General features: G+C 50.5%; 1 protein-coding gene across 5 annotated transcripts in view; it reads right to left on the bottom strand.

Annotated features, from left to right (window-relative positions):
- The window catches only part of PEAK1 (pseudopodium enriched atypical kinase 1), a 68,260-nt gene that overhangs the window by 19,144 nt on the left and 29,909 nt on the right, over positions 1–19,207 (bottom strand). For all 5 annotated transcript variants that reach the window (XM_077317864.1, XM_077317862.1, XM_077317866.1 and 2 more), the window contains one exon: positions 1,891–5,100. In XM_077317864.1, coding sequence (XP_077173979.1) covers positions 1,891–4,985 — 3,095 coding nt within the window. In that variant the 5' untranslated portion in view covers positions 4,986–5,100. The remainder of the gene's footprint in view (positions 1–1,890; positions 5,101–19,207) is intronic.

Raw genomic sequence — 19,207 nt, 5'->3', positions numbered from 1 at the left:
AGATTCTGCGGGCGGCTCAGGCCGTCTCTGCAGAGATGCCGCCGCCGTGAACTCCGAATTGCCCGAGCATGGTGTTATCGCTTCCCAGCACCTTCTTAATCCGCTGTACAGTTAAAAACGCCCCCCCCCCCCCAAAAAAAACCCCGATGTCTTCAGGTCTCCTGTCAGCCTCTGACATTTCATAATCCAGTTTTCTTTCTCTAGGTCATCAGTTTGATTTCACAGAGAGCACAACGCATTCCTCAGACAGACGTCACGTTCCTCGACGGTTATCTCCCCGGGCTTTGAAAGTTTCCTAGCGAGGCTTTTGGAGGAAGGTTGCCCAACGATTTGTACCATGAATGCTCGCGGATTTGGTGGGCTTATCGGCGGTGGGGGGGGGGGAGGAAGTATAACAGGATTCTGATGGGCCGTGTCTACGTGGAAATTCTTGCAGTGATCTCTAGGCTAATTAGCCCCTATTAATTTTGCAAAGCCCTTCCAACGTATTTCATAGGCTTCCCCCTCTTTCCTCGTGCCTGAAGGCAGAGGTAGTCAACCTGTGGTCCTCCAGATGTTCATGGACTACAATTCCCATGAGCATTTGCTGGCAGGGGCTCATGGGAATTGTTGTCCATGAACATCTGGAGGACCACAGGTTGACAATCCCTGCCTTAAGAACTGAAGCACTCCGTGGAATGTGTTTCTAAGACAGCACAAACAGGTAACAAGCAGTCAAGAGGCAAACATACAAACACACACACGCACACACCCTTACAGAATTTACGTATTCTCCTTAGCTTCTTTGTTTCTGGTTCTATCCATTCAGAACGTAGTTTCTACAAGGATGTTACTTTATACAGTAAAGCTGAGAGCACATCGATGCTTACTCCATATAATGTTAACCTGGGGGGACCTATTTCTTAATGAGCAGACGTTAGATTGGGTGCTTATGGCCTATTAGCGTTTGGAGAAGATCCCAGCGCCAGCAAATGTACTTTCTGTACAGACTGGCTCTTTATCAGACCACAGTGTGGCCCTTTTCCTCTTCCTTCCTACAGGCTGTATCCAGAAATCACTGAATTGCAGTTCAAAGGGACCTCCCGGGTCATCTAGTCCAACCCCCTACAGAAAGCAGGGAACTCACAACACCGCAACTTGCCTCAACCTGGTTGTGGGCCGTGAACAGGGGTTGCCGTCGTGCTCAATGGGATGTGCACGAGTTGTGGAAAGCCTTGCATGAAACTCCAAACCACTGTGAGATAGGAAGGCTGAATTGGGAAGGGGTTCCTAAACCTCCCCAAACCAGGATTCTAACCTAAGAAGCACATTGCTCTCCTGTGTGCTGAAGGCCAGAGAAAGAGCAGAAGATTGGGTGCTTCAGAGCCAGATGTGGAAGGACGCTGGGGGTGGGGGAAAAAGGGCCCTCAAGGCAGATGACTTACAGGGACCCCGTAGAGTCTGCAAGTGAAGAGATGTGAGGTCTGACAAGAGCAGGCTAGCCTAGACCCACTAGGCCAGGGCAGAAGGACCTTAAACAGCCTGGGGTACTGAGCAGCACAAGGATGGTGCAGTAACCGTGAGGAGGGTTATGCTTCATTTCTACGAGGGGATTCTCTGTTGAACAGAAGCAGCAGAAAAACGGCTAGGCAGAAAGTCAATATACATTTAGGTAGTCCCATCACACTGACTCCCAAATGGCAGTTTTAAGCACTAGCAATTATACCCTGGAGAACTTTCTGGTGTTCACAATAGTGGAAAAGGCTGTCACTTCAATGGAGAACAATATTCTTGTGCTCATTCGCAACAGCATTTCAATCCCCTGGTCTTTTGGGGAGGGGGCGGGAAGTGGCAGGGAAGGCGGAAGCAACGATAGATGGCCAAATTAAGAAATTATGCCGAATGTTTTACCTGGGGATTTCCCTGGGTAGCTGAGCCACAGAAGAACGACTCCTCAGGTTTTCGTCCGAGATCTCCGGAGACCTCTCGGTCTCCCGCCTCTCGTTCGTTCCGGCTTCGTCGACGGCAGACTCGACCTCGGCCTTGTTTTGCTCGGACCGCGCCTCCAGCTTCGCCTGCTCGCATTTGAACATGAACACGATGGAGGGCTTCTCGTTGGGGTCGCTTTTGGACTCGCTGAACCAATTGTGGCGCTGGACGGGAGGCGGCGGGAGCATGTGGATGACGGTTCCGTCGAGACCCACCAGCTTCCCCTTCTCCCTCTCCCTCTCCTCGTCGTCCTCGGCCTTCCGGCGGCGGAAGAAGCTCTTAAAGGAGATCCACCGCTTGGGCTTGGCGTCGACGGCGCGCCGGCCTTCCGAATGCAACACCGACTCGGCCTCCGTGGACCGAGTGGGGCTCATGGGCTTGGTCCAGTTGCTGAAATGCCTCTGCAGGGCTTTGCTAGCGTGGTAAGGCGACGACGTGGAACGCGGAGGAGGGAACGGGGGCGTCTGCTCGCTCTGGGGACTCGTGGGGCTTGGGGAAACGGCCGAGGACGGTGCGGCCGGCGACTTCGACAGGGTGTCCTTCTGTGACGTTTCGGGGGATCGGACTACCTCGGCGTCGGGGCAGGACTGTGCGGTGAAGAGAGATTTGGGCCGCACGGGGATGCTTTTCCCCGTATCCGCATCGGGGGGCAACGAGTACAGTTCTTCTACGCTGCAAGACTTGGGCGTGGCTTGAGGCACTTCTGGGGGGGAGAGGGGAGGCTGGATAGAAGCCACAATCTGCGAGAGCACCGTGCCGGCATTTTCCCGGCTGCCCCCCGGTATCTCCTGGGCTTCTTCGAGTTTGCCTGCGGGCTCTTGAACGTTCCGTGGGATCTTTGTTGGGGAGCTGGGGCCGGAGTTTCTCGGAGAACTCTGACCTTTGCCAAGGCAGCTGTTGAACTCTTGAACCTTCTGGGCCACTGCCCCGAGCCTTCTCTCCGTGCTATTCGTGATCCCTTTGGCTTGGGGAAGCTCGGATTTCCCGGCGACCGCTTCAGACACTTTGTTTTCGGTCTCTATTTCTTCGTAGGTGTGGCTGATCACACTGGTCGTTTTGCCTTTGACGGAGAGCTCGCCGCTAGTCCCCAGGAAGCTCTTGTAGATGGCCAGGTTGTCGTACGCGTTCGGATTGATTACAATGGGGACCTTGATTGCGTTCTTGGAACTTCTGGCGTACGTTGGTTCGTCGTGGATAATAATCGGGAAGGGCGGCATGCCGGCGTTATTGTAGCTGTTGAATTTTATTTCAGACAGGTTAGGAGATTTTACGGGGATTGTTTTGGTGGAAATACTGGTGGACGTGGGTGAGGTAGGAGCAGATTTGTGGATGTTCCTCCTTTGAGGCGCCGAAGATCCTGAAGTATTCGCAATTAGTTCCACTTTCGGTATCTTTTGACGCAGGCTGGTACTGGAAGTCCAAACTTCCTGGTATCGGACCGCGCTGGATTTTTTAAGGTTGGCGTTCGCTTGGCCCGATGATCCCGACGGGGATGTAACATTCGTGCTTGTGGTCTCTGATGGGTTCGGGTAAGTCTGAGTGACTTTTGCATCTATGCTTCTTGTCTGATTCTCTAGACATTCCTGCGTCATGGCGGCTGACACATCCACAATGGTGTACGGCTTGCACACTGGTTGCTCCATGTTGACGACGCGGTAAGGTTTGGCTTGCTCCTCGACAGGGAGCACGTTTGAAGCCGCCGCTTGACCTGGCTTCTCCGAAGGGCTTTTGCAATCCGGCTTATCGCTCTGGACGGCCATCTTACCATCTTTTTCTTCGAGGCGAAGGGCAAGAACAGCTTTGTGGGTCTCCAAGGCCCTGGTAGCAATTTGAGGGCTTTTCGCTGCCGCGTGCCCCTGCGGCTCGTCCCCAAAGGTTTCCTCCATTAATTTGATGTCCTTCGGAGTACTGGGGGACAATCCGCCGTTGCAGAGCCTTTGAGAAGAACTGCTGGTTGTTCCAGAACGAGACTCTTCCGTCAAAGAAGAATCGGGAGATGTGGAATCGGAGGACCCCATGCTTTGCATGCTTTCTGACCCGTAAAGGATCTCGGGGTCTTCTCCGTAACCGTTCAAGATCTCATCGTAGCTGTCGTCGTAGTCGACAGCGCAAAACCGCTGGAGGGACTTGTTCCTTAAAGGCACCGTATTCCATTTTTTGTCGACGCAGAACCGGACGGGAGACAGCGTGTTTGCTCGGAAGTTGGCAAAGCGCGGCTGTCCCCGCATGCGGATCTCCATCGCCAGCAGCTCCTCATCGCTTTCGTCCCAACTTTCGTGGTCTTCTTGCCCGTGGCCAAAGAACAAGTCGTCCTCGCTCTCGTCCCCGCTGGAGAACTCCGGGTAACAAAAACGGCCACCCTCGTTACTTATCACGTCCGCGCTTCCGCTCAGAACAACGTGCTTGTTATGGGAATCCTTCATTCCGCCCATCATGCAACTTGGCGGGATCATTCTCTCGAGCGATTTCTTATAGCAATGGCTTATTCTTCCCAGGAACGCTTCCCTCGAAGTCAGCTCACTTCCCGTTAGGTGCGAGGTGGTATCCAAGCCTGCAATCTCCTTCAATACCTCCGTCAGCCCGTTACTATTGGCCGGAGCTTTCCCTCCACGGTCAATGTTCCGGTAAGGTCTATGAACCTGGCTGTAAATGTCCATTTCTTCTTCGTTGTTATTATTCAGGGGTGTTTTGTTCAGGACTGCCCTGTTTTGGTTCCAGCCCACGACCGCCGGCTTGTTCTCGCCGAGATCAGGAGAGCCGCCCTCGCCGCATAAGCCCTGCCCGTCTAGCATCATCATGGTCGGTTTCACGGCGATGGTTGGTTTTTTGGCCACAGGGGGACGGAAACTTCCCGTGTTCTTAGGCCGCTGGCTGTTGGCATTGGCTTTCAGATTTGTGTTTGGGGCGGGGGGTTTCTCGGTGGCCGGAGGGAACTGGTGCAAGCTTTTCGGCTTGAAGCAGTTTTTACATTCCCCGGGTTTCCAGACGTGCTCAGTGAAGGCATTGCAAGCAGACATCTTCCCCAGGGCTTTGCGCCTGATGCTCAGATGGGTTCAGTGCATGGCAAGGCGGTTCTTCATTTCATTCCACCCTGTCGGTTTATCCTGGCTACATCATCAAATTCCGGCAGACCTAAAAAGACAGAAAGAAAAAAGAGAGTAAGTGAAACAGGTAAGAATAAAAACCAACAAAGCAATGACTTCCTACTCCAAAATTTGTTCCTATAACCACTCTGTTTATATTTCATTCTGCTGATCCAGGACTGTAATAAATGGATTGTGCCAGGAGCATCAAGGTCCTCCCAGCCCTTTTTTGACTTGACTTGGTTCAGAGGTGGTTTGCCGTTACCTGCCTCAGCGTCACGACCCTCCCTGTTCCTTGGCCACCTCCCTTCCAAAGACTGCCTAGGGCTTAGCTTTAAGAGGGAATGATCCAAAATGCTACATAAAAAGGAAGAAAATGGCAATTATTATTACAAATTGCCCATAATCATGGATGGCATAAACTTAGTAAGAGGATGCGCTTGTGAAGGAATTGCATTTCTCCAGCTTGGTGTGGTGGTTCAGGGCATCGGCCTCTGATCTGGAGGACCTAGTTTGATTCTCCACACGCAGCCAACTGGGTGACCTTGGGCCAGTCCTGCGGGAGCTCTCTCAGCCCCACCCACCTCACAGGGTGCCTGTTGTGGGGAGAGGAAAGGGAAGGCGATTGTCATCCGCTCTGACACTCCTTCCGGAAGTGAAAAGCAAGGTACGGCAACCCCCCCCCCACCCCCACCGCCCGCTCTTCTTCGTTCAGGACCAGAATGCAAATGCGACTGGAAATCACGCTCCAGTCATTCAACATCACCAGCAGCTGTCTGTCAAGGAGCTTTCAAAATGTTTCCGTCATTTCCCCACCAGGAACAAACTGTTATTAGACTGATGCTTTCAATGAACTCGATCGGGAAGACGGTCTCGTCTTGCGGCGCTATTTTCATCATCTCTAATTAGCGGGGTCCAAAACACGGCGAACCCCTCTTCCAAATGAGGCGGGGATCGACACAGTGGTAGCCGAGCAAAGGAGCCCTGATTCTCTATGCTTTGACATCGTGCTGCATAGGTGGCTGTTAAATTGCGAGCATTGGCACCAAATTAAGTTTGGATCCACATCGGAGCGGAGAAACAGCCTGGACAGAGAAGCCCACTTAGTCACAGACGCTGTCCTGATGTTGATTTAGCGGTTGCCTTGCTGCGTGTAGCCATGATCGGAATGTGCACATATTCACGGTAGGCTGGCCAGTGCATTACCAAATCTCTTCCCTCTAAAGGCAGCGACAGCTTTTTCCCGACCCGGCGTGCCACATGCAGTTGTTCTTCGGCCACACGGTGGCCGACGGAGGAGGCTGGCGGCGGAATGGGCCGTTTGCACGTCTCTGCCCATCTGTGCAATTGCCGTTCCCCGTAAAAAGAGAGGCAACCCCCCCAGTAAACACCAGGCGGAGCTCCAGCATTGCATACCAGTAGGTGATGGGCCCGGAAGCCGGCTCGGCTGTTTGAGCCTTTCCCATCTGGCCCGGGGAGCTTCAGAGCTTGCCCCCCTGCAATCTTGCTGCTCTCTCTCGAGGCGCTACAGGACTCGAATGGAGGGCTTCTGCTCCTCGGGGGTCGCAGTTCCCTTCCTCCCAACGCAAAATCAAAGCTGCTTCGGCAAGGCATGTTAAAAGCAGTTTTTATAAGGATGTTGCTGAACACGACGGTGTATAAAAACGCTACAAAGAGATACTCGCTTGGTGACTCTGAATTCCTACATGCTGTTTTACAAGTTAGGGTTAGGAAACTGAGATTCCTGGAATATTTGAGATAATACCGCAGAAGGAGCAGTCCTAGAGGAGATCAGCCCTGACTGCTCCTTAGAAGGCCAGATCCTGAAGATGAAACTCAAATCCTTTGGCCACCTCATGAGAAGGAAGGACTCCCTGGAGAAGAGCCTGATGCTGGGAGCGATCGAGGGCAAAAGAAGAAGGGGACGACAGAGAATGAGGAGGCTGGATGGAGTCACTGAAGCAGTACGTGCGAGTTTAAATGGACTCCGCGGAATGGTAGAGGACAGGAAGGCCTGGAGGATCTTTGTCCATGGGGTCGCGATGGGTCGGACACGACTTCGCACCTCACAACAACAACAGGCGAGGAAGCCAAGGAACTGGGATTACAAACACTGTGCAGCATAGTAAGGAAAAGGAAAAGGCTTCTTCTTCCTGAAGACAGCAGAAGCATCAAGGGGAAGGCTAGGAAAGAGAACATCTGTGCTCTACCCAGTGTGAGCATCAGGATCGTCAAATCCCCACCTGTTTACAAGAAGTTCCTTCAGTTCCCGACTCTGGCAGTTGTCTTCTCCCTACAAGCATTTCAGGCGCTGATTCTTTGTTCTAAAATTCCAGGCTGGCAGGTCCCCCTTCTCCGTGCGCGCTGGATGAATCACAATGCGGACCTCCTACACCAGCACTTTACACCAGCATAATCCAGTTAAAAGGAACTTAATTGGTGTGCTCGATTCCCTGCAATTTCAGCATTCTAAAAATGAATAGTCTCGGTAAGGACCAGATGGTGACATGCACTAATTAATCAGGCCAGCTCAATGAATGAGCCCATTAAAATGAATGCACCTATTAGACATGTGTTTTCAAGGCTCTCTCCTGCAAAAAAAAAGCCCTCCCTTTAAACACATGCCCGGTTCATTTAGCAAGCAATGTAGACAAGTGCATGCCGGAATCCTGTGCCAGCGCGACATCATCAGCCCATCATCTGTCTTTATGTCCCCGGACACTTCCATGCCAGATTTTGCTTACCCTCCCCCCCCAGCTGGACATGCTGAGAGCTTTGCACTTCACCTGGTGGTGGGAGGAGCTTCCCCGGATGGGGAGGAGGAAGGAGGAAGGAGAGAAAGGAGGGGAAGGGGAAGAGGAGGAAGAAGTTCTTATATGATGTTTTTCTCTACCCAAAGGAGTCTCAAAGTGGCTTCCAATCGCCTTCCCTTCCCTCTCCCCACAACAGACACCCTGTGGGGTGGGTGAGGCTGAGAGAGCCCTGATATTCCTGCTCGGTCAGCACAGCTTTATCAGGGCTGTGGGGAGCCCAAGGTCACCCAGCTGGCTGCATGTGCACAGAATCAAAACCGACTTGCCAGATTAGAAGTCCGTGCTCCTAACTACCACGCCAAGCTGGCAGCTGCTTTTCAGGAGGGCCCCCAGCTTGGAGCAGGAAGAGGAGGAACTAAACTCTCTCTCAGCGCCGTGTCCACAGATGGATCGATTAACACGTGCCCGTTTGCAGTCTGGAAAACTGAATTCCTAGAGAGATGTGCAAATAATAAAGGCTGCCTGTGCCATTAAAACAGAACACCTTTGAACCCTGCCCCCCCCAATCTCATTTATTCTCTCCCATCGTACGAAGCCTTTTAACGCTCCTACTTTTGTGTCACACTGAAGGCCTTTATTAAAGAAAAAAAACCCTGCCCTTTTGCTTCCTATGAAAGCTTTTAGAATAAATGGACGCTCTTCTAGTGCCCTGCAAAACTGGCCATGTGCAGAGACCTCCACGCTGGCAGGACGCAAGTCATGACGGCTGCACCTAGATCAGCACAAGCCACTGAAATGAAGGACGATGCTTAGACATCTGGAGAGCCACAAGAATGGCCATCGCTCCTGTAGGGCTTTCAAGCCAAGAGACGTTCGGAGATGGTTTGCTGTTGCCCTCCTCTTTGTAACGACCCTGATATCCTTGGCCATTCCATCCAAGTATTAACCAGGGCCGACTCACCTTAACTTCTGAGATTTCACGAGATTAGCCTGGCAACGGGACCATAATTCATAACATTAGGGGAGATTTTCTACACTTCCGATACCTAGAGCAGGCAATAACTTGGACTGGGGGATGCTATTTAGACACGTCGGTAACTACCAAAAGCAGAGTTCTTACTTGTTAATAAAACGAGCACACAGTCTGCCGAGGCTGCCCCTTGGGCTGGCGTTCTAAACCCGAGCGCTAAAATAGCAATCGGCAAAGGGCAAGATCAACAGTGCGACGGGGAGGCAGATGATGCGGGAGGATTCTCTTTATAGACAAGGGCAAACCCATAATGGGTTTAATGGCTCTGGGGTAAGCCAGAAGTAATTACAGCTTTTCAAATATGTTTTTTTTTTTAAAGGCACGAGTCAAAACTAAAAAAAAAAAGATGTTGGTAGAAATAATTATGCAAGTGGCTACTGTTCCGTGGGAAGAAGGCACTCTTAGGAAATTTCCTCCAATGACTCACATCCTGCCCACCTTCACGATGCTATATATGTTCGGGCCTCCGTAAGGTTAAGTGCCCTCCTCCTCCTTGGAGGAGTGGGGAATGTTCTTCTCTCTATCCGGGCACTACCTATGAAGAGGTACCAACCTTGCCTGGGGGGTGGTCCCTTTCTTTACCCTCGTGAGAGGCTGAAGGGAACAAACTTGAGTCCCGCCAAGAACCATTGGGGGAAAGATGAATGAGGGGGGGTCGCTTCTTTCCCTACAAACCCAGATCTCATCTCCTGGAAATGGACCTTGAGCTTGTGTGGAGGTTCTAGCAGAGGAGCACGGTTATCATATACCCGTGACCAAATAACGGCAACTCTCCTATCTGGGATGGTCCTCCTCTTCTATCTACCCGTATGCCAATTCCCACGTGGCCTGCGTACACGGCCCCTGCTATGGCCACTGGTTGGGACAGGAAACCGAAATATAGCTGCTCCATGACCACCGGGGAAAAAGCACTCATCCAACAGAGAGCCGCCTCCTGTAAAAACAATTTGTACGCTGAAAAGGGCCACAGAGACATCATAAAAAGCCGATTCTTCAAGGTACGCAAGCAGCTAACGGAACTAGAACAGTGCCACACGGCCTGCAAAAGGGAGCTCCTCCGCCGGGCATTTGGTTGAAGTCGATTGAGGCTAACAGCATCTACTGGGCCCCCGAACCCCCCCTCCCTTGAACCCGGTATGACTGACCTGACTAACCATTTGTCTGTTAGATCGCTTACATTTTATTTTTCCTGTTTATTGTTATGTTATCGTTGTCGCCTTTCATCCCATGCAGCCACCGAGTTTGACGTGCTGCTCTTGTTTTCGTTCCGCGTAAGCCGCCCTGAGCCTTAGGGGAGGGCGGTATAGAATGCAATAAACAATAATAACTAGAAAGTACAGGAAGTATTGGCTCACGGGGGCCTGCTGAGTTACCCCATCTCAAGTTAAGATTCCTTTTCTATGGATGTGGGTGTGGATTGTTTCAACCTAACGCTTTCAGAGGGCTAAAGCTGGACGGATACACTGCTGCACTTCTTAGTTACAGGTGTGTGTCCCCGTTTAGCGACTGGCATCACAAGGCCAGGTCAAAAAGTGACCAGATTCTCCTCCGTCTCCGTTTTCATAAAGGAGAAACAATTGCCACGGTGGGGAAAATGCTAGCTGGGCTGGACAACAGCTTATTACTTAACAAAGCCAGGCCTCCAATCATTCAAACACTAGTTTGTATTTCTAATATAACAGGGTCTCCTTCTCTCTCTCCCCCCCCCCCCAATTGCAGCATGAGTGAAAGCATTTGCATAACAATTCCGATTTTCATTTTCGGCTTTGATGAACAGAGTGCTTTCTGCCTTATGAATAATCACCGAATGATTTACTTTTATATCCCGGCCTCGCTTCCCTCTTCGCTTCGGTAGCCTTTTTCGGGGGGGAAAAAAAAACAACACAACCACACCACATTCTTTACATGCCGGTCACACGCGTGCGTTTAAGGGCTGTAATAACTTGGGAGAAGAAAGGGAAAGAGAGTGGGGGGAAAAAAACGGTACTCGGCTTGAGACGCTGATGTATTAATTACAGGATTCCGTTACAAAGTGCGGGCATTGTTCTGGAAGACCCTTATTAGCGGGACTACAGTAATGGCCTCGGAAGACAACAAATACACAAGTTGCGTCTGCGGGAAATGATTCAGGCAAAACTTATTCCCCGAGGAGGCACAGGGAAGAGGCGGCAGACTTCAAGAGAAGAGCGGTCCTAAGTGGAATCAAAGGACGTCCGTGATGTAGTCCTCCGCGGTGGAGAAACTGGAGATCTCTCGCCCTCTCTCGAGTGCGGAAAAGAGCCAGAGGCCAGGAGCCCCTTAAAGCAGGGGAAGTCAACCTGTGGTCCTCCAGATGTCCATGGACTACAATTCCCATGAGCCCTTGCCAGCATTTGTAGTCCATGGACATCTGGAGGACCACAGGTTGACTTCCCCTGCTTTAAAGACTAACAACATCTGGGGCAGAAGAGAAGCTTCGGTGAGAGTCACTGCTCACTTCTTCAGATATCCAAGTTGCTTCGTAGGTTGATGTGGCTAAATGTGGACACAGATCGAGATGGACACAGGTCTCAGTCTGTCTGCAGCAGCAGCAGGAGTCCAACGGCCCCTTCAAGGCTCACCAAAATTGCTTCCTGAGTCCCTGCTCTTCTTCAGCTTCACAAAAGCTCACACCGTGCAACACATTTTTATTGAACGGAGAGGGGGGTGGGTTATGTATTTTATTGTCCGCCATCTTGATGTTATGGTCTGGTTCTAATTTGCTTAACGGGTGATTTTAGGGTTTTTTGCTGTTTTATGGATTTTGTAAACCGCGGCGAGACCTTTGAGAGCGGTGGTATATAAATATAAATAAATAAACTGAAGGGCTACTGGACGCTTGCTCTTTTCTATCGCTACGGAGGCTGCCCCTCCAGAAACGTCATCAATTCAGTTAGCAGGACTAATATAGCAATCTGGGATGTAGGAGGTGGTTTGGTTTTTGATGACGGTCGGAGTCCCTGGTGGCATTTCTCCTTCCCCACCCACTGTCCGATGCTCACGGCTTCTTCGCACATCCCATTCCAGGAAAGCCGCGAGAGCCATCACAAAAGCACCTGTGTGCCTGGGAAAAACCGGAGAGCTCTGCGCCAGGAGTCCTTCCCTATGGTTTTGCAAACATGAAATCATGCATATTAGCTAAGCAAACATGCCCAACCTAACTTTAGATATATTCCGAGGAGAGAGATTCAGTTGGCTGTGGCCACCCAGGAAGACGGCTGTGGTGGAAACAGCGGGGGAACACACGCAATTCACACGCTGCACCCAACGCCTGGTTCTAGTCACCCGTCTCAAGAAGGTCCAGAGGTGGGAAGGGCACAGGAAAGAACGGACGGGATGGCGACACGGTTGCTGGTTGTCGTGGGTTTTCTGGGCTGGGTGGCCGTAGCCTGGTCGCTTTTGTCCCTTCACGTTTCGCCAGGAACCGTGCCTGGCATCTGCGGACTCCGGCCGTGAAAGCCTTCGACGCTTTGGGGGATTTGATCGTTTAGAAAAAGGGATGGCTTAAGAGTCATATGAACAGCACGGAATAAGGCAAACCATGTCATACTACCACTGACTTGGCGGGGCCACTGGATAAAACCGACGTGCTTAAAAAAGGTACTTCTCACGCAATCTCTTTCTAACATTTGCACCGAGGGATGATAATAGCCATTAGTGGCCCCTGGAAGCTGAATGGGAGTTGTCTCTGTGCCTTTTCCTGGACCGAAGCGCATCCTTTGTGGGAAATAGGCAGTGCTTAAAAGGATACCCCTCTCCCGATTGTTTTGTTAAAGGTTTCACGGAAAGCTCCACGCTTGGGATCCTTCTCTTCGAATAAACCCAACGGTAGGCTTGCAGCAATGTGATTCCTCCCGCCCCCCCCTCCCCTACTCAAAAACACTCTGCTGTAAAACGTTGAGGTGTATTTCCGGAACCAGGAAATCGATAGCCGGAGAGCGTGCCCCTCGAAGGCAGGAAGCCAAACGGTACAATACGCGAGAGGAATTGGAAAAGACAAGAACTCAAGTCCCGCGGACGGAAGAATTACAGCAGCGCTGGATCAATGGGAAAACGACATTGGACAAGGAAGAAATGAATCCGAGCCCAGTAAAGAGAGTAAATGTCAACACGCTTAAAATATTTGCAGTTTATCTCTGCGCAATTAGCTCCACAATGCTATCACAGTCCGGTTATTGTAAGGGCAGGAGGCTCAGCACGGCCATGCCATTTTGCGGCCGGGGCCCTATGTGTGGAAGCAATCCCAAACCTGGCAGAGGATTGAGTTGCTGGAGACAGATGGCCAAGTTCAGATGCCACCATGGCCTTCTCCTCCTTGTTGCGATGGCAGAGAGTCTTTGAAAAGAGCACCCATGTCTCCACAACTCTGGAGTTGTGGGAGACCTTGGGCCAGCCACAGTTTCCTTAGAACTGTTCCCGCAGAGCAGTTCTCACAGAGCACTCCCAGCCTCACCTAGCTCACCAAGGTGCGTGATGTGGGGATGGGCAGAGTAGGTAGTTGTAAACCACTCTGAGACGCCGTAGGGTAGAGAAAGGCAGGGTACAAAAAACCAGCTCTTCTTCTGGGGCTTCCACACATTTATAGGGCTCGCGGAGACGGGAAGCTTCTGGATCAAATTCGGTTGATGGGAATCTGAAGCTTCTGGATCTAATTCGGTTGATGGGAATCTGACTCTGGGCAGTCCAGGAAGGAATAAAGCAAGGAGAAGGGCCGTAAGCCTTACCTAAAACCAAATAATTCAGCTTGCCTCGTACTTTTGCTTGAAGACTGCCAGTGAGTACACTGGGTCCTGGAAAGCCAATGTACGCTGGAAGGGAAGAAACATAAGGGCGCTTTTGGATGCTCCTAGCCCATTGCATACAACCCTGGCAGCACTTCATAATTAGACAAAGAGAGTCAACACACACTTCCTGATTTACAATGCTGTCAAGGCTTCAGCAGAGGCTGGTTGGTTTCTATAGCAACTGCATATACAATTTCTAAAATTCTTAACGCAGTTTTTACTGCTTCCTTCTTACACATTTTTTTTTCGGGGGGGGGGGTTGTTGCTCCTTGCAAGGTTGGTAATGGGGGATTGTGCCTTTGTCAGCCCACAATATCTATCAGCAGTTGCCATAATTAGCCTCACTGGAGACAGAAGCGGAGACGGAAGCCGTTGGTTGGGTTTTGCTTTGTTTCTTTGAACTAGAATTACATTTCTGTCGAGGTGCAGGGGACGGAACGAACGATGCCTTCGTTAAGAGAGCAAAACCCGGAGAAGAGCAAAGATAATAGGAAGCAGAACGATATTGTGATTAAAAGAAGCTTGTCTGGATGGCCAGGTGCACCCTTGGCGATTCTTGGGTCCACCTTTTGTTTAAATAGACAATCAAAACCCCGGGGACATCTATTCTTGGATCTTCCGACAGTTAAAAGGCCTTAAAGAGAGGATCTAAGCGAGAAATTCCATACGCTCCTTGGACCCATCTCTGTTTCCGAGCAGCGAGACAGCCAATGGCGCCCTAAGACAGGGATGACAAAAAAGGCCGCACAAGGTCATGCCACCCGATCCGGGAAGTAACGGTTACAATTCATGTCGGGTTCTACTGTTTGGAGGGCAGCTAGAAGGTTTTCTTCGTCCCAACGACTTACAAGAGAAAGTCAAGAGGCTTACAAGTCAACGGAGAGCATCCGAAGAAGGGAGACTTGCTGGATTAGGACCACAAAAGGGCAAGTGGAAACTACCATGGGCCCTGAGGTGTGGGATGGGGAGACACTGGAGGACGGTCACTCTGTACACAACCCGTGGGTGTGAAGTGTCATCCAGTTGCTTCCAGCTTATGGTGAATGGCTTCCCAAATACCCTATTGTTAATAGCTTTGCTTCAGGTCTTGCAAGCTGAGGAACCCAATTCACACCCCTTATTGGTGGTGGAAACTATGGTGGAGTCACAGCCGATGTATGTCAATCCCGTAGGGTCTTCAAGGCAAGAGACGTTCAGAGGTGGTTTGCCATGGCCCGTCTCCACGTCATGACCTTGAGATTCCTCGGAGGTCAGCCATCCTTGTACTAGCCAGAGCTGCCCCTGCTTAGCTTCTAAGGTCTGACAAGACCAGGTTAGCCTGGGCCAACCCAATGGCGCACACACTGTGAGCGATCTTAGAAGTCCTCCAGGAGTCTTCTTCAGGCCAGATGTTAAAAAAATAAGGAAAAGGAGGACGCTGGGAGGTGACGCAGGGTCTGGGGGCAGTCTGCTGTGGCACTGGCGCTCAGCTATCAAGTGAAAAGCTGAGGACGGCATCCAGCGACTCCCCGGCCATTTTATGAGTGAAAGATCACAAAAACCATTACACTGCGCAGAAAACACAAACACGGTCAAATGGCCCTTATGCCGGCCCGGCTAGCGAGAATTAAAATCTCTTTCCAGAAGAGAGAGCAAAGGAAACACTTGCATTAACCGTGGTGATAAATTTAAGACGCTTACGGGGGTACAGTCAATTAAGTCCAAATTATGTAGTTTTGCCGCACGCTGCAGTCTCACGCTGGTCATGGTCGCTGTATTAACTTGAGGCACGAGAATTTAAGAAGCTTTAAAGTGCTGCGTTGACGGTCACCCTATGTCAACACTAAGTGCGCTTTGTCCTCAAGTGCAGACGAGCTGGGCTGTGAAGGTCTGAACCAAGTAATTCCCTTCCTTATGGGACAGAGACAACCTCGCACAAAGGAGAGGGCTAGCAGGGACAGGTCCCTCTTCCATGTGGTGTCCTGGCCATGCTTGGATCAAGCTCTAAGGCATTTATGGTTCAGCCCTTTCATGCATTTGGAATACTGCCAGTATCGGATGAAGCGTGCATGCATACGAATAAAGGCTGTAGGTCTCGAATAAAAATTTGTAGGTCTTAAAAGTTGGGGCGGGACTCAAACTCAGGCCAACACAGCTACCCACCTGAATCTAACTGCTGGGGTGAAGCAGACGAGGCATGACTTTAATGCAATTGGGAGACTTCTAAAAAAATTTAAAAAAGGATGTCCTCCTTACTCCAGAGGAGAAGGACTCTCTACGGTAAGTATCCCATGGTCATTCACCCTCTGAACAACTGAAGAGCGGGTCTTCTCATGCAGTTGCGAGGGATCGTAACCAAAAAAAGGAAAAAAGAAAATAAGAGGAGAGCTCAAATGGTCTCAGAACTGCACCGTGAGGGGAAGAAACACTCCTGCCTCCCTTGCTGGTTTTCTTGGTGGGGGAGTTATTCGGCCCGTTTTCCTGCTCTGCCAGGAAGATCTGCCTTCGTGTGAGAAAACAGGTTGGGGGGGGGGTCCCCTCCTTAACCAGCAGGGCTGTTCCAAGTCCACTGGACTCTCTTCTTCTACAGAAGCAGTTCCCCACAGCTGCTGTGTGGCTTGAATGTGGTTGCATGCAAGTGCAAAAAATAACATCTCATCAGGCCATTATTTGGATGGTTCCGCCGCCCCCGATCCGCCAGCGGTTCCTCGTTTTCCCTTTCCACACTCGAGGAGTGGACGAGTTTCTCCGTTTCGTTGTCCATGTCCTATTTCTCCGGTTCCTCTGTGTTCTGATTTCTGCTCTCTAGATGATGTTAAACCCCCAAAGAGAGAGGGACAGCGTGCCGCGGGGTGGATCAAAAAAATGTGTTTCCTTGCATCTGGGTAAGTCTGTCCTCAGCAGCTTGATACCAACCGCTCATCAAAACATCTACTGTTGCAGCAACCCAGCTTGCAAGTCTGCATTTTCCTCGCGGGGGGAAAAAAAACAATACACCGAATAATTACTGTTGACATTTAAAGTCATCCTCAATGGGGCTTTGAAAGCGCTAAAGAAAACGTTTGTTGGGAGAACTAACAACAACTTCCTTCCCAGCATGCTACAAAGTACCTTCTTAAAACAAAAACAAGGATGACTGAATTGGGAGGGGCGGATCATAGAAAGGAACAAAGAGCCCGGGTTCTCTGATGAAATTATGCTGGGATACAAAAGTGAGAGCTTCCAGATCATCCAATTCCCAGCTGTTCCCTGCATTTAGATGAACCTGGAAAGGGATTCCATTGGGGAAGGTTTCTCTCATGGTTTGGAGCAGGGGTAGTCAACCTGTGGCCCTCCAGATGTCCATGGACTACAATTCTGCATCTCAGGGCCAGGAGGCAACATCAGGGGAAGGCCTCAGCCTCTGGGCCTTCTTTTTGGACCTCCGAGGGAACCGGTTGATCAGGTAAGGCAGGATGTTGAGCTAGGTGGACCAGTGGTCTGATCCAGCAGGGCTCTTTGGACCATCTTACGTTCTTTGGATGTAGGGCCAGCTCTGTTCCGAGCAGCAAGAAAGAGACACAACACGGTGGGTGCGTCTGGTCATGAGTTATAGGACTTGTGTTTAACAAGAGGGCCTACAAGAGGGCTCATGGGAATTGTAGTCCATGGACATCTGGAGGACCACAGGTTGACTACCCCTGGTCTAGAGTACAGACTTCATTGAGATCAGAAACAATATTATACGTTGAGTGAAAAAGAGCGATCACGCTTCAACTTGAAAAGCCAAACGTACACGATGTATTTATACCCCGCTTTTCCCCGCAATGGGAGCCCACAGCGGGTTACAACATTCTCCTCTTCTCCACCGCCGGTGTTGTGGCCTTGAAACTACTTGAAGTCGCAGACTGATGAAAATGTAACAACGAAAAGGTGACACAACTCCAGCAAGGTACAGTAGAGGCCCAGTGGTTCATTCCTGCTTTCGGGGCCTCAATTTAGACCTTGCCAAATCTCATGCTTAACCCAGAGTTATGGCGATTCCTCCATGCGTGTCCCCCAACACTGCCAAAGGCTGCTGTGCCACAGAGATAAGCTTGCGCTAAACTGAGTGCCATTAATTGCTTAAGTGATAAACGGAGCACAGAGAGGGGAAAGCAAGCAAGAGCCTCCCAATGAGAGTCTGGCTGTGGCACAAAAGGAAGCTCGAACCACAGGGAGGGTACAAAGGTGTAATCAGGGCAAACTGCTTTGGTGTGATACATGAAATGAGTTTCATGGCGGGAAGCTGTCGGGTTCAAATACGTAGAACAGACGGCTTTCGGCGACAAAAGCAGCATATTTCCTTTCATGGATTTGAGGTGAAACCTTCCAAAACACCTATAATGTTCTTATATGCGAAGGGGTAGGGGGTCCACAACACAGCCCTCGCTGAGGAGGACAGCCTGGTGCCTACAGGAAGAGTAGTCAGCCCGACCGAGAGGCCCGGTGGGTCAGCTCCTGCACAATGGGTGTCGAGAACAACAACTCCACACTTTGATGGTGGCCACCCGTGTCCTTCAGGAGAAAACAATGCTGAAGTTGGCGCCGGTGAATCTGCAGGGCTGTTAATTCGTTCCAGAATTCTTTTAGCCCTAGAATTATAGGCAGGCCATTCCCAGTATCAGCCCCTGGTCCCCATCTGCGACAGGGGGAATACAGAGCTATCTGGCAGTAGCGTCTCAGGAGACCCGAGCTAATAAGTGTTAAAAAAAGAGAGGTAAACACTCCAAAAGTGCTATGTAAACACAAGTTATCATTCTGTAGCACCACCAAAAAGGTATCAACTCCCTTCCTCTTAAAAGGAATGGACTTCCTTCCTGATCGCTGTGCAGTACTCTGCCCGGGCTCAAATTTAGAAGTTGTACCACTCTTTTAGATTTCGCCCAGTGAGTCAAGTGGAAAAAATGTGTTCTCCAGCAGCAAGAACCCACCCAGTGAAGGATGAATCTAAAGCCAAGAATGCCTTCCCATACAATATCCTCCGGTTGTTCTCAAGAGAAAACCCCCCTCTTTGCCTGAATGGTCGCCTTCTGCATTTCCTGTCCAGGTCACAGCTAAAGCATCTTCTGCTGAGAAAGCCCTGACCAAGCCGTACTCCTTGACCCTCCCCAAAACAGGGAGGAACTCCTAAATCTCGGCATTCAGCGATTTCCTTTGATCAAACTTTGACTGATGAATCTCATGACGCCAAGGAAAGCTCCTTAAGCAGCTGTTTTTGCTGTCTTTGCTTCGTTCTGTCATGATGGCTGTTTAGGATAATGTGAACATTCAGTCTGAACAGATGTACGAGTCATCGCCATTGCTTATTCCAAGCAGCTTCCCGCTCCTGAAAGCTTTTCACCAGGGCAGTGGAGGGTTCTAACCATCTTACAAATGCAGCGCAATCTTGGTCACATTAGGCTTCAGGAATAGACAGATATAGTCTCCTGCGGCCTGGACTAACCAGCGGTTAATCTACGTCAGAGTTTACACCTGAGAGTTATTAAATCCACCTAAACAAAGCAAAAATCTGCACAGCGTCATTCCCAATGGACAGGACAACGGAATTCAGTTGTCTTCTTGATCGTAAGA

Source organism: Paroedura picta, chromosome 18 (genome assembly GCF_049243985.1).
Source record: "Paroedura picta isolate Pp20150507F chromosome 18, Ppicta_v3.0, whole genome shotgun sequence".
Lineage (NCBI taxonomy): Eukaryota > Metazoa > Chordata > Lepidosauria > Squamata > Gekkonidae > Paroedura > Paroedura picta.
This window is presented reverse-complemented; position numbering and strand designations above follow the sequence as displayed.